At 34.9% G+C, this 14,758-nt stretch overlaps 2 protein-coding genes across 2 annotated transcripts in view; both read left to right on the forward strand.

Moving 5' to 3' along the window:
• Positions 1-14,126, forward strand: part of LOC107601142 (structural maintenance of chromosomes flexible hinge domain-containing protein 1-like) — an 18,173-nt gene extending 4,047 nt beyond the window's left edge. Inside the window, exons 2-16 of the mRNA XM_016293197.1 lie at positions 364-439; positions 1,330-1,488; positions 1,565-1,647; positions 2,688-2,818; positions 3,881-3,995; positions 6,368-6,487; positions 7,669-7,835; positions 9,055-9,145; positions 9,235-9,445; positions 9,570-9,687; positions 9,842-9,884; positions 10,976-11,082; positions 12,532-12,614; positions 13,693-13,800; positions 14,002-14,126. Of these exons, the coding sequence (XP_016148683.1) occupies positions 364-439; positions 1,330-1,488; positions 1,565-1,647; positions 2,688-2,818; positions 3,881-3,995; positions 6,368-6,487; positions 7,669-7,835; positions 9,055-9,145; positions 9,235-9,445; positions 9,570-9,687; positions 9,842-9,884; positions 10,976-11,082; positions 12,532-12,614; positions 13,693-13,800; positions 14,002-14,126 (1,737 nt within the window). The remainder of the gene's footprint in view (positions 1-363; positions 440-1,329; positions 1,489-1,564; positions 1,648-2,687; positions 2,819-3,880; positions 3,996-6,367; positions 6,488-7,668; positions 7,836-9,054; positions 9,146-9,234; positions 9,446-9,569; positions 9,688-9,841; positions 9,885-10,975; positions 11,083-12,531; positions 12,615-13,692; positions 13,801-14,001) is intronic.
• The window catches only part of LOC107601143 (structural maintenance of chromosomes flexible hinge domain-containing protein 1-like), a 34,259-nt gene continuing 33,508 nt past the window's right edge, over positions 14,008-14,758 (forward strand). Inside the window, 1 exon segment of the mRNA XM_016293198.1 lies at positions 14,008-14,389. Coding sequence (XP_016148684.1) covers positions 14,182-14,389 — 208 coding nt within the window. The 5' untranslated portion in view covers positions 14,008-14,181.

Consider the following 14,758-nt stretch of genomic DNA (forward strand, 5'->3'; position numbering starts at 1 on the left):
ATGTATTGTTGGCTATTGCTACAAATATCCCCCAGCGACTCAACACTGCTTTTGTGCTCCAGGGTCACAAATATTCAATCTTGAGTTTTTTTAAATGTTGCAACAAGATTTTTGTGTGTGTGTGTGTGTGTGTGTGTGTGTGTGTGTGTGAAAAATTACAGCTTTGGACATATAAGAATAAAAAATATTTTTAAAAATGCCTTAAAGTAACTACAAATGAGCATGTAAAACAAATATCTTTAAAAGAAATTCCGTGTGCAGCATGTGCTTTACCTGTTTGCATCTCTGCAGGTAACACCGCCCTGTTTACCAGGGTAAAATAACATCTCTATGGTAAACCATATGGGTTTATTTTCATTTTAGGAGTTTTCACTGTCGACAAACGAGACTTTTGTTATCAGCACGACGGACCGAGGAGAGATCGACGCAGAACTTTACAGTAAGAGCTCAAAACATTTATTTTGAAAAATTAAATGTGGCATTTATTAACTTGTCTGTTTACATTGTCGTTTTAATTTTTTGGTCGCTTTGTTAGTTTTTAAGTATATTTTTATTGTGATTTAAAATTGTTTTTTTTATACAAAAAAACTTTATGTATCTATGTTCTGTGCTGTAGTTTGTTGTTTACAGTTTAACATTTAAAAAATGTAAAAACAGTAGTGCTTAATGTATTATTTTTATTTTTTTACAGTAGGAGCTCTGAAGGTTTTTAAAATGTAGTATTATATTCATTTACTCATCTATTTTCGTTTTTTTTTTTCAAAACAAAAAAGTAATAAATATTTGTAAAATTTGCATGCATGTTCATTTGGTTATTTTTAAATATAAATAAAATATAAATCAATTTGATTTCAAAAGCGAAACTGTTACATTTTATTTAAAAAGTGAAAATATTGACACATTGTTCATTTTGTTGTTGGCAGTTATGCATATGAAAATTAAAAAAATAGTATTTTTTTTAACTTTTACTATAAAAGCTCTAAAAGTTGTACATTAAGTATTTTTATATATAAAAATATTAAATTTACTTAGTTGATTTTATTTACAGTTTTTCAATCTATTTTTAAATATTTCATATATTTTACATATTTTATATTACAAAACTGCAAATAGTAAATAAAATATGATTTATTTACATATGTCATTTTATTTGTTTACAGTTTTTAAATGTATTCAATGATTTTAAATGATTAATGATTTGAAACTTAAATTGTATTTGAAGTTTTAAGTTGTAAAGCAAGAGCAGTAAAGACAGTTTTCAGTCCTGTCACTCGTTCTGAAGGGTTTAACTGATGTACTGATGTGGATTTGTGTGTTTTGATGCTACAGAGGAGCTGGTGGATGGGAAAACCTTGCACCTGTTTGAGTCTGCGAATCAGAAGCTGACTGCGGCGACTGAAGAGCGGATCGAGTTTTTGCCGCACTACCATACTCTGGTGCAGTGTGGCATGTACGAGTACTACGCTAGTGAAGGACAGAAGGCGCTGCGTAAGTTTGCACGCTCACCTCTACCATGCTGCCGCGCTTGAACACCATGTCAGTTTCTCTTTCTGTTGTGTTACAGCCTATGCCTTCGCTGAGCTCATCGATAACGCGCTGTCAGCCACAGCAAGAAACTCAGGAATCAGGAGAATTGAAATCAGATTGGTGAGAATTCAACCTTGTCTTTATTACAAACCCTTGTGAACTGTCTCAATGTCATTGATATATATGCATATATATGTGACCCTGGAGCACAAAAGCAGTCTTAAGTCGCTGGGGGATATTTGTAGCAATAGCCAACAATACATTGTATGGGTCAAAATTTATTTTATGCCAAAAATCATTAGGATATTAAGTAAGGATCATGTTGCATGAAGATATTTAGTAAATTTCCTACTGTAAATATATCAAAACTTAATTTTTGATTAGTAATATGCATTGCTAAGAACTTCATTTGGACAACCTTAAAGGAGATTTTCTCAATATTCAGATTTTTTTGCACCCTCAGATTCCAGATTTTCAAATAGTTGTATCTCGGTCAAATATTGTCCTATCCTAACAAACCATACATCAATGGAAATATTATTTATTCAGCTTCAGATGATGTATGCATCTCAATTTCGAAAAATTTACCCTTATGACGGGTTTTGTGGTCCAGGGTCACATTTATTAAAAGGTGAAGAACCACCATCATGCCTCACTTGCCGAACTAAAATGACTGTAATTTAGTTTATAATCAGCCCTACAAGCATATATTATAAGGCTGTTATATGTCTATATAGCATATAAATATTGAGGTGAATTATGTCATATGTAATTAGATTGAACTATTTTTGTAATTTTATGGGCTAGTTATATATAAAATTATAATTTCCCTTTGACATCTTTTCATTGAGCAAGGTTTCTTTTTTGCAAGGTATGCTTGCAGTTTTTAGATTTTGCCAAAATCAAACTGTGGTTATGCTGTCTAAAATGTTATTTGTCTAGTTAGCTCATGGTTTGATGCTGATCATGCTAATGCATTTTGCATGCATTTTCATTTTGCAATATAAAAATATCACATTTTATAGTCATCTGAGAAAAATAACGAAAAAAAACGAATGCATTCAGTGCGTTGTCATGGGCAAGCAGTAGTTTTTGTGACACTTATTGAGCAGCTATTAGTCTCCGTGAACTGGATGTTGTTCTCTCTCTGCGTTTTCCAGCAGTTTGATGAGTCTCAGGGAGGACCTGCTGTTGTGGTGATGGATAACGGCTGTGGAATGACATCTAAACAGCTGAACAACTGGGCCGTTTACCGTCTGTCCAAGTTTATACGAGAAAACGGCATGAAGAGGTGTGCTCTTCAGAAAACCTGTGCCTTTTCTTCCCTGGGCTATTGTATTATGAAATGCATTTAGCCACTGCAAAACAATGCATAATTCTGGTCATGCTCATCATGCAGTGAAGATTATGAGTCAAAAATAGTGCTGTCAAGCGATTAAAGTTTTTTTTATTATTATTTTTTTTTACATAATATATGTATGTGTGCTGTATATATTTCTTATGTATATATAAATGCACACACATGCATGTATATATTTCGAAAAATATATTATGCTTATATATTAAATATATTTATTTATAATATAAATTATATCAATATAAATATAGACATGTAAATATTTTCAAAATATATACTGTATGTGTGTATTTATATGTGGGTCAAAGACGAAAAAGGGTTTAAGCATAAAAACAATAAGTGTAATACTGCTTAGAATTTTTTTTAGGAAAAACAACAACAAATTTTGTATAATTTAATTGCAATTTTGTTTTTGTTTTTCGGAGCAAAAAATAAATAGAAAATGTGCCACTATCCTAGATTTTGCCCAGTTGTCAGTAAGAATTTTTTACTAATTTAAAACACAATCAAATTTAATATGCTCCCTTATTCTTTCATATATTTTAATATGTACACGTCAGAATAAGCATGTTGTTTGAATTTTTACATAAATATTGTGTTACACTGAATGACAATGTAACATTATTTCAACCAAATTTTGACATTTTTATTCTCCAAAAACTTACTTTTCTCCAAAAAGTAAACACTTTACTTACATTTAATGTGCTTTCTATGGACATAAAATCACTTTTGTACATTTCTTTTGATGCGGACATCTTAATGTCTTTGACCCATCTACATAATAAATATACACCGTACGCACACATATATTATGCAAACAAAAACTTTTATTTTGTATGCGATTAATCGCGATTAATCGTTTGACTACACTTGTCAAAAATGTGAAATAATATCTAGCTGAACAGTACTGATTGTCTCATGCCTATATAAATGGTCTTATGGAGCTTGTTTTGATAAAACTGTCAGCTGTCTTCCTCTTCTTTGTTGTTGATGTAGTGAAGAAACCGGTTACGTGCGGCCGGATCCAGTTCCGCGCAGTCTGAACAGTGACATCTCTTATTTTGGAGTCGGAGGCAAACAGGCTGTGTTTTACATCGGCCAGTCTGTCCGAGTATGTTTGCACGCAGTGTGTTCACTTTTGTTTAACAAATGTCACACTTGTAACTAGGGCTGTCAAAAAAAAAATTCGAATTTCGAATATTCGTCTAATTAAAAAAAAAAAACCTTGCATTCGAATTTTAGGTGTGCGTTAAGAAGCAGGCAGCCTTATTAGTGGTGCACGTGATGCGATGACGATGTAAGTGTCGTTGCATTTGAATGTTTTTGTTAGTCTATCCAGTTGAAGCTACTAGATGCGACGCTGCTGCATTGTTAATTACAAATATTGCGGAAAAAGAGAACATCAATGCGGAGAAGATCTTGTTTACGTCAAAACTGAAACCAAGCCGTTCACACAGAACGCATATTTCACGCATTTTCTAGAGGGACATCTATCACCTTTGCACTCGCGTCTCGCACAAAAGAGCCGCATGTTTAGAAAGCCATGTAAAATTAATGCAAGTTCAACTTTGAAAAAACATATCTTGAGACTTTATGGCTGGGTTTTTTCCCCATCCCACTGCAACTCGTGTTTTTAAATGAAAAATGTAATCTGTGTGATTGGCTTTCGACCTTTTGTATTAAACTATGCATACATGCATGATGCTGTTTTGTTTATAGTTGTTTAAGCAACTTTGGTTTATAAGCATTATTTTAAACGTTATGCACTTTGAATAAACGTGCATTAGTAATATTTTACTTGTGTCCTCAGAAGAGAAGCCAAAAGCTTTTCTTCACCCTAATTGAAATTATACATTTTAAATTCGAATATAATTAGAATTTTGATATTTAAGTAAAAAAATTCTAATTTAGTTTTTCAGCCATTTTGACAGCCCTACTTGTAACACATCTATTGCATTTATTTGTGTTACTTTTAATTAAAGCAGAAGTGCTTTCTTCTAACCCAGCTCAATATGCAAAACCAACTAGTGAGTAAAAGTGTAAACACTTACTTTGAAGTGCATTTCAGAGCATTGATTCATATGGATTTACTTTTACAATGTCTTCACATTTTTGGTTCATAAAGTTTGATTGCACAGACTTTCAATGCATAAAAATGATGAGAGAATTTAAAAAGTATCTTCATTTGTGTTCTTAAAGAGCCTTATGGGTTTCAAGTAGACCTAAATGTATCTGGATTCAAGACTGTTTAGATATTTCTATTGAAAAACATCATAGAATACATAGAAATTGTGTGAGCAATGGGAAATTAACCTTATAAATCCTACTGCATTGTATTTGATACACAAATTGTCCAAATTATCAAAACATTGCTGAAAAACCTTTTGTACACAATCTACTAAATGATGTCTGTCATCTGATTGATAGTTAATGCATTTTAACATGTAAATGGTTGCATGGACAGTCATTTACTCATTCTCACGTTGGTACAAACAGAACAGAAAGTCTTAAAGGGGTCATATGATGCTTTTTTTAAAGATCATTATTTTGTGTATTTGGTGTAACAGAATATGTTGACATGCTTTAATGTTCAAAAAACACATTATTTTTCAAATACTGTACATTATTGTAGATCCTCTCTCAAACGCTTCGTTTTCTACAAAGTCCCTCCTTCAGACAAGCGCAGTCTGCTCTGATTGGCCAGCTGACCCAGTGCATTGTGATTGGCCGAACACTGCAAGCGCTCTTTGGGTTATGTACCCTTACCATAATCGCGAGCTTCATCTTTCAAAATAAATGTAAAGACAGATCCCGAAAGGGGAACAGAGTCGTGTGACAGACACAGTGATGAAGCTGCTATGTGTTTGCAGTACACAAGCCACGGTTAAGACGGCTGACTCCACTGTGATGTGACCCTGTCTCTCTCTCTCTCTCTCTCGTGCTCGCTCGTTCGCTCTCGCTCACTCTCTCACACACGCATGCACGCACGCGCGCGCGCGCACACACACACACACACCCATGATGCGCAAAACTCCGCATTTGAACAGTCAATAGCAAATACTTAAACTAATAACAAAACAGTAGCTGATTCAGAAGCACCAGATTGTCATAGCAAAGTCAGAATTACCTCCTCTCCTAGGTTCACGAAACGGTCGTCCATAAAATGCATTGCTGTTCTGTTGTAAGTAATCTTAAAGATTCCTAAATGCATCTACTTTCGGAAGGCCAAATAAAGTGCTTTTGCTTTCACCTAGAAACACACAGCGTCTCCCTGGGAGATCTTTTGTAAGTTGCTAATAGGACTCATTTTCTGCTCCCCAGACGTTTACATTTAGAGAACATATTAACGGATTGTGTTCCAGTTAATTGGGTCCTTAATTTCTTTTACTTGGTGTTAAAAAGGTCTTTAAAAACTCTCCTTCATAAAACCTGCAGAAACCCTGTTGTGATCGAACTATTCTTTTAATTCAATGTGTGTTCCAGATGATCAGTAAACCTGCAGGCTCTCCAGATGTTCATGAATTTATCATGTCTAAAGAAGACTTTGAGCGCAAGCAGATGAACAAGGAAGTCATTTACTCTGGCTTCATTAGAAACAGGAAGGTGAGGGAAATTCAGTTAATCTCATGTCACTAGCTACGTTTACATGGACACTTTTTGCTTCCGTCGGAATGAATGAATTCTGATTGGCGAATCCGAACGTATTGTTTACATGAACACTAAATAAAGTGATGGGGTTGATATGTGTGTTTATATGTCACAAGCTTCTGGTCAAGTGTTTACATGCCCTCTCGGATTACAAGAGGATTAAACCACCCCTTACAATCCGATCTGGCGAATCCAATCCGATTGACATGGTTACATGTAGGGCTGCACGATAAATCGAGATTGCGATTCGACAGAAGCTGCGATTGTCATATCTTTCAGTGAAGCACGGTCATGTATCTTTCAGTGAAGCACGGTTCTGTGATCAGCAGTAAATCTCCATCCAAAGGCCAGAGGGCGCTCTCGCTCTGAAACGCCAAATACGCCTCGCAGAAGAAACCCAGAAAATGCCTATCGCTGCAGCTGAATAAACAGAAGATTCAACTGCTTTCATTGATTCAACGTGACTAATAAACACCCGGCTACGGCAATATACAGTTTATCTGAGTTCTAATTTTCATTAAAAGAAAGTATTTTTATAATTTATAATGCAATGCCTTTATCACTGCTTAAATACTATGAAATATGTTGCGTGCCTTATTCTGTGTAAGAAGTCACATCATCTCACAGAAGGATTTATTTCAAACACTCGACTGACGTTATGAAGTGAGTTTGGAGTAAAACTATGTTATTAAATGTGGTATTTTCACATGCTTTCAGATGGAGCAGCATTTACTTCACAGAGCCGTAGTTCACTGAGAAGCTATGCAAACAGCTGTCATTATCGCGAACAATTTCTTCGATTTCATAATCGCGCAATAAAATCGTCTGCAATTTTTTTTTGCGTAACTTGTCAGTTAACTCTGTGGCTCTGTGTAGAAGCTCTGTGTAGTAAATGCTGCTCCATCTGAAAGCACATGATGATTTCCTGCTGATTACAGAACCAGCTTTTTTAACAAAATGCGCATGACAATAGCATTCGATTAATCGTGCAGCCCTAGTTACATGTGACTTTTTTTTATTCCGATTGTGCTTCTAGTCCTATTACGATCAGATTATTAGGCTCCATGTAAACGCAGCTATTGTTGGAGCATGGATATTATTTTTAAATGCATATGCGTGTGTGTTTTCTTTTGCAGCCTGGCGATTACTCACACGTGAATGAAAGCGAGGAGCCGTTTCTGCGGTCCATTGTGACTGAAGAAGAAGGAAAGGAGAGTTTTACTGCAGTTGTCATCACTCGAGTCCAACAGGAACACGTCACCTTCCTGAAACACAATTTCAGTCTGTGGACCAGAGAGTTGGCGTACGTCTCAAATGCACACTTCTTTCTCCCTTAGATCAGGCCAATTTTTTTTATTTATTATTATTTATTTATTTTTATTCTAAATTTTGCATGAGAGTTCTTGCTGAAAATGTTAAGAGTTATATTACTAGGAGTAGAATTAAATTTATTAGGAAATGGTGGTTAACCTTTTTGTCTCCCATTGTTCGCAATGATATTTAAAGGCTCGTCAACCTTAGTTTTGTTTTCATTAATATTTTGTCAGGATCTGTAAATTGAAATTTAATTGCAGTAATTCTAATTAAACGTTTAAAACTACATTTCATATATTAGATTTTCAGTTTCCATGTAATTTATGCATTTAACCAAATAAATCATTTCAACGTTGTGTTACCATTTAACATATTTATTTGAATCACAATTGCTACTGAATAAAGCATTTTAGAGCTTGGCTTAGTTAGAAAAACGTATCTACGTTCTAAATTAATGGCCATAGAATTTTACGATTTTATTCATTTCCATGACTGATACTAACGTGTACAAAGCAAACATATATCTCGGTTTTCCAAGACTTTGGGAATCCTGGTTCTTAAAAAAAAATAAATAAATAAAAAAAAATTTTCAGTCTAAATTTTTTGTTTATTTTAATAGTTTAATCATTGGTTGCTTTACACAGCAATAAGCACAGCAAGACCTGTGACGTCTGATTTGCAACCGAATGTCTTTTATGAGCCAATTCTTTTAACCCTACATCGAAGATGTAGATGAGTTTGTTTCTTCATCAGATTTGGAGAAATGTAGCATTGCATCAGTGTCTCAGCAATGGATGCTCTGCAGTGAATGGGTGCCGTCAGAATGGGAGTCCAAACAGCTGATAAAAACATCACATTAATCCACAAGTAATCCACACCAATCCAGTCCATCTTGTTGGATCTTAATGTTAGATTTGTTTCTTTCAAACCCACATCATTTAACTTCTCAAGATGTGAACTGATGGACTGGAGTGGTGTGGATTACTTGTGGATTACTGGTCTTATTTGGACTTTCATTCTGACGACACCCATTCACTGCAGCGGATCCATTGCTGAGACACTGATGTAATGCTACATTTCTCCAAATCGGATGAAGCAACAAACTCATCTACATCTCATATCTTGAGGGTGAGTTCATTTTCATTTTGGGGTGAACTGGTCCTTTAAGGCCAGTCAAGTGCCATTTAATGCTGTTTGTATAATTTCAGGCATACTTACCATTACTATATACATGGAGTTGATGGAAACGACCAGGAAAAAATTAGAATAAATGACCACGTCTCCAACATTGACATTCAGGTACAGATGCGTGTGAATTTGTGCCACTAAATGCATTGATCATACAGTCTTTTAGTGTCCTTGTTTGCTCTTTCTCTCTTATTTCTCAGATCACTTTGCTCGAGCGCTCTCCTCGAGTCCCGCGTATGATGAATCTGAGGGAGGTGGAGAATGACATGCAGACTCTGTATATCAACTCTAGTTTTTCTACATTTGAGTTCAAAGCCACCGGCGCCGGAGATTCCTTAGTGGAGGGATTGATCCGTTATCACCCATTCCTCTACGATCGAGAAACATACCCAGTGGATCCATATGCATTAGGTATATTCCACACTGATGGCAGACATGAGAAAGATGCTCTAATAATAGCCGATTCCAGAAAAACACTGAAATAGTGTGCATCGCTAGATATTTTTCTTTATAGGCCTGTGTGTTTGTGTTTTAGGTCCGTCAGAGGATGAGGATGAAGATTGTGTAATTCTGAACTCTGAAGCTCGGGGCAAGCGGCCGATCTTTGAGTGCTTCTGGAATGGGCGGCTCATTCCCTACACAACTGTTTCAGAGTAACTTTCCCATTCTTAATTCTCAAAGCCCTTTGTGGTTAACATGCATCTTTTCTTCTCAACCGTTTTTTTTTTTTTTTTTGAGCATCTCATTATCTGATGGTTGCATTTAGATTTTAATGCCCCGTTGATGGCAATATCACTTCTTTTGTAGCAGTAATAAACTGCTGCAGAAAAATTTGGTTCCATGCAAAAAGGTAAAGGAGGAATTGCATTACTCATCAAATATGTATTGGACTGAAGTGTACATATATACTTATTCAATAAAGTAGTCAATTAGAGTGTAAAATATCCCGTTTCCGCCACTGAATTTTTTTCTCACAATTCTGACTTCTTTTCTCACAATTGCGAGTTTACATCTCGCAATTCTGACTTTTTTGAGGGGAAAAAGACTGATATGTTCTTAGAATTGACAACAATTCTGACGTTTTTCTCGCAATTGCAAGTTTATATCACAATTCTGAGAAAAAAAGTCAGCTAAAAAGTTGCAAAATAACCTTTTTTTTATTTTTTATTCAGTGGCGGAAACGAGCTTCCATGTAACTGATATGCTGGTCAATACATCTTAATCAATTTTTATATAATCTTTAAGAGTCTGATTACAAAAACAAGAGTCTCACCATTAAAAGCCACGTCCCAAGCACTTCAACATAAATCAAACATATCTAGTACAGTAGCCTAGTTTGAACCAATGTAAGTTTTTAAATAAATTTTACACTCCTATTGTCAACTTAGTCCAAAAAAAAAAAAACATCCATTGCCTTACAAATAAATAACATGACGCGTAAATACTGCAAACAGGTCATTGGACAACATTACTTGCGTATAAACAATCAAAGTGCATGTGCCATGGATAAATCAGGTGGAATAGCCTCTGCACGGAAATAATGCAATTATTTGAATTAAACTTTTTAATATTGCTGGTGATAATAATGAGAGGAAGATAGAAGTTGTAGTTATTATTAATAATGCACCAATGTTTTTTTTTTAAAAAGAAACATTTTAAGTTAATATTGCTGTTTTAGCTGCATTTGTTAGAGACTTAATTAGGCTATATTAAATTAATCAGATATTTATACAGCATAAACATTATATTACGACTTATATATGCACAAGAAGATGCAAATGCACAAGTGAACTTAAACTAAGTTATGTTCTAACCAGAATGTGTACACCGACATGGTGGCCGATATACTGTGCATCTCTAGTCGAAAGTGTATAAACTCAATGTTTTGAATCTTTTGTGGCTTTTTACTTCGGTGTACGTCTCTGTGATGTGTTTTCATAGGAACCAAAGGAGTTGTATGATGAGCTGAGGATCGTTCCCATCTCTAAGATCGACAGGCTTGCTGCAGCTGCAAACATTAAGAAGAAAATCGAGGATGAGCTCGCAAAGTAAGACCTGTCGCTGTAATCTGTACTTCATCTTAACAGTAAAGAGAATTAGTTTGGGTAGCTTTATTGTGCATTTGGGAACACCAACCATCTTCCCATACATAATGAAATTATTGTTTTATGTAGTTATTATTTGTTTTTAATAACAATAATATAATTTATAAATAATAACAACATGCATTAATAACACACAAGTATATAAATAACTAAATAAAACGAATTATTTAATTAAACTATAATTTCATAGATTTATAGTTTAATTTATAGTTAAATAAAACTGCTGCTATATATATACTGAACTATAACTAAAGGAACACTCCACTTTTTTTGAAAATAGGCTCATTTTACAACTCCTCTAGAGTTAAAGAGTTGAGTGTTACCGTTTTCGAATCCGTTCAGCCGATCTCCGGGTCTGGCGGTAGCACTTTTAGCTTAGCTTAGCATAGATCATTGAATCTGATTAGACCGTTAGCATCTCGCTCAAAAAGGACCAAAGATTTTCTATATTTTTCCTATTTAAAACTTGACTCGTCTGTAGTTACATCGTGTTCTAAGTAAAAGTTGCAGTGTAATAATCAAGGAACTTTGCTGCTGTACCATGGGTGCAGCAGGAGCAATGATATTACGCAGCGCCTGAAAATAGTCCCTAGCTAGGTAACTATCATTGCGCCTGCTGCACCGATTGTACGGCAGCAAAGTTCCTTGATTATTACACCGGAATGAGAGTATAGTTCCTAGCCATATCGGCCTAGAAAATCACAACTTTTAATTTTCCGTCGGTCATAGTACACGATGTAACTACAGAAGAGTCAAGTTTTAAATAGGAAAAATATCTAAACTCTTTGGTCATTTTTGAGCGAGATGCTAACGGTCTAATCAGATTCAATGATCTATGCTAAGCTACAGCTAAAAGTGCTACCGCCAGACCCGGAGATCGGCTGAATGGATTCGCAAACGGTAAAACTCAACTGTTTAACTCTAGGGGAGTTGGGAAAAAAAAGTGGAGAGTTCCTTTAAATAAAAATGTAATACTAATAAAATTTTATAATAATTATTATTATTATGTAGCCATATTGATATGAGCACACTTTTGTGCAGTCATAAAAGCAAACACAGTTTTTATTAGGAAAAATCGCAAAAAAAGTGGAGAGTTCCTTTAAATAAAAATATAATACTAATAAAATTGTATAATAATTATTATTATTATGTAGCCATATTGATATGAGCACACTTTTGTGCAGTCATAAAAGCAAACACAGTTTTTATTAGGAAAAATCGCAATTAGATTTTTACCTCAAATCTTATAGCCCTAGCTTATTCTGTTATTTTCAACGATACTCAGTATAAAAAAGTCTTATCCAGGTACCCTCCTCTTTTAGTGAATGAATTATAGGCCTACATAACTAAGCACAGTGTGAGATTTAATTACAATTTTTTGGGGGGGATCAGACTTCCAGATCAGCTGAGGGTTACGTGGCCTGAGGGAAACGCCTGGGCTGAGAATGAAGCTCGACCGGCTGGCACACCCATGGGTAAACAAACTCACTCACTCACACACACCTTGCCGTGCAAAACTTACCGTATATGGTATTGGCCGAAGACATTAAAGGAGTAGTTCACTTCCGGAACAAAAATGTACAGATCATGTACTCACCCGCTGTCTTTCTTTCTTCAGTCGTAAAGAAATTGTTTTTTGAGGAAAACATTTCAGGATTTCTCTCCATATAATGGACTTCTATGGTGCCCCTGAGTTTGAGCTTCCAAAATGCAGTTTAAATGCAGCTTCAAAGAGCTCTAAACGATCCCAGCCGAGGAAGAAGGGATTCATCTAGTGAAACGATCAGTTATTTTCTAAAGAAATTTACAATTTAAATACTATTTTAACCTCTAAACTCTATGCATTCCGGTTCATGACAGTTAGGGTGTGTCTAAAAACTCCCATCTCATTTTCTCCTCCAACTTCAAAATCATCCTACATCGCGGTTTTACCCCTTTTTTTTTTTTTTTTTTGTAAAGGGCGTTTGATCTTCTTTGCATGTTCACTTTGTAAACACTGGGTCGGTGCTTCTGCAGCGATGTAGGATCATTTTGAAGTTGTAGGAGAAAATGAGATGGGCATTTTTAGACATGCCCTAACTGTCATGAACCGGAATGCATAGAGTTTAGAGGTTAAAATAGTATTTAAATTGTACTTTTTTTTTTTTTTTTGGAAAATAACCGATCATTTCGCTAGATAAAACCCTTCTTCCTCGGCTGGGATCGTTTAGAGCTCTTTGAAGCTGCATTTAAACTGCATTTTGGAAGTTCAAACTCAGGGGCACCATAGAAGTCCGTTATATGGAGAGAAATCCTGAAATGTTTTCCTCAAAAAACACAATTTCTTTACGACTGAAGCAAGAAAGACTTGAACATCTTGGATGACAAGCGGGTGAGTACATTCTCCGTAAATTTTTGTTCTGGAATTGAGCTACTCCTTTAACTCATAACTTTATTACATTATTTAAAAAAATCCCCCATAATATACTCTCATCAAAAACAGCTCCTTCATCTAATCTTGTACTAACAACACTACAGACCTATATACTCTAGTATACATCTCTTCTTGTTCAGGTCCAATTAAAGTGGAGATTTTGAACAAAAAAGGAGACTCGATGTCTCGGCTGCCCGTGGCTGGCACTACTAAGAAACTGTTGATGGAGCTAAAAGTCATCTGGCACTGTGAGTTGCATTTACTACATTATTGTTTGTAGTCAGTGCATGATAATTTTATCATGTTTTTTGTATGCCATGTGTATGTTTCGTATGCATGTGTGTATATTTATATATGCAATGACATGAGTATTGTTCATATATATTTTTGTAATGTTTATGCACGATATGCTTGTGACATAGTTTTTTTTAATCTGTTTCTTCCTTCAGCTCCTAAAGGGGACGTCCAGACGAACTCCCACATTGGTGTTCATTCATCCAAGTGGGAATACTGGTTCAAGCCCATGGGTAAAAATCAGCGAATCATCACATGTGTTCATATTCGATTCCATTGATTCGCCATAATTCACCATCAGCAGGGCAAAGTACTACTGGTGAATACGAAAGCACATGAACAGAGATATCAAGAAAAACAGACGAATCTTGGATTTGATCCATACCAGGTCCATTCGTGGACATTTAGATGCATCTAATCCACAATCCCTCTCCAATTATAGCATTGCATGCAGAGAGAGGCAGATATGGATTAAATATATAAATGTGGATCTAGAAGTCCACTGCTGTTACTTTGCACCACTGATGGTCATAAATATGGCAGGTGATTGGGGAAAAAGTAATTAATTAACATGAACTAACAATAAAAATACTTGGCTTTTATTAATCTTAGTTCATGTCAGTTTCAGCATTTACTAATACATTTTCAAAATCAAAAGTTGTGTCTGATATTATTTAGTGTACCTGAGCTAACATGAACTAACATTAACAAAGATTAATTAATGCTGTAACAAATGTATTGCTCATTGTTAGTAATGTATTAACTAACATGATCTAATTGGACCTTATTTTAAAGTGTTACCAATGTATCTTGTAGAATTTTACCATTGTTAGAGTTTAAATATTTTGTACATGATTCAAATATGCTTCTTTTTAAAACATTTTTTGTAGTATTAATGCTTCAAAAAAACAA

The sequence above is a fragment of the Sinocyclocheilus grahami genome, unplaced genomic scaffold (genome assembly GCF_001515645.1).
Source record: "Sinocyclocheilus grahami isolate Dianchi unplaced genomic scaffold, SAMN03320097.WGS_v1.1 scaffold300.1, whole genome shotgun sequence".
NCBI lineage: Eukaryota > Metazoa > Chordata > Actinopteri > Cypriniformes > Cyprinidae > Sinocyclocheilus > Sinocyclocheilus grahami.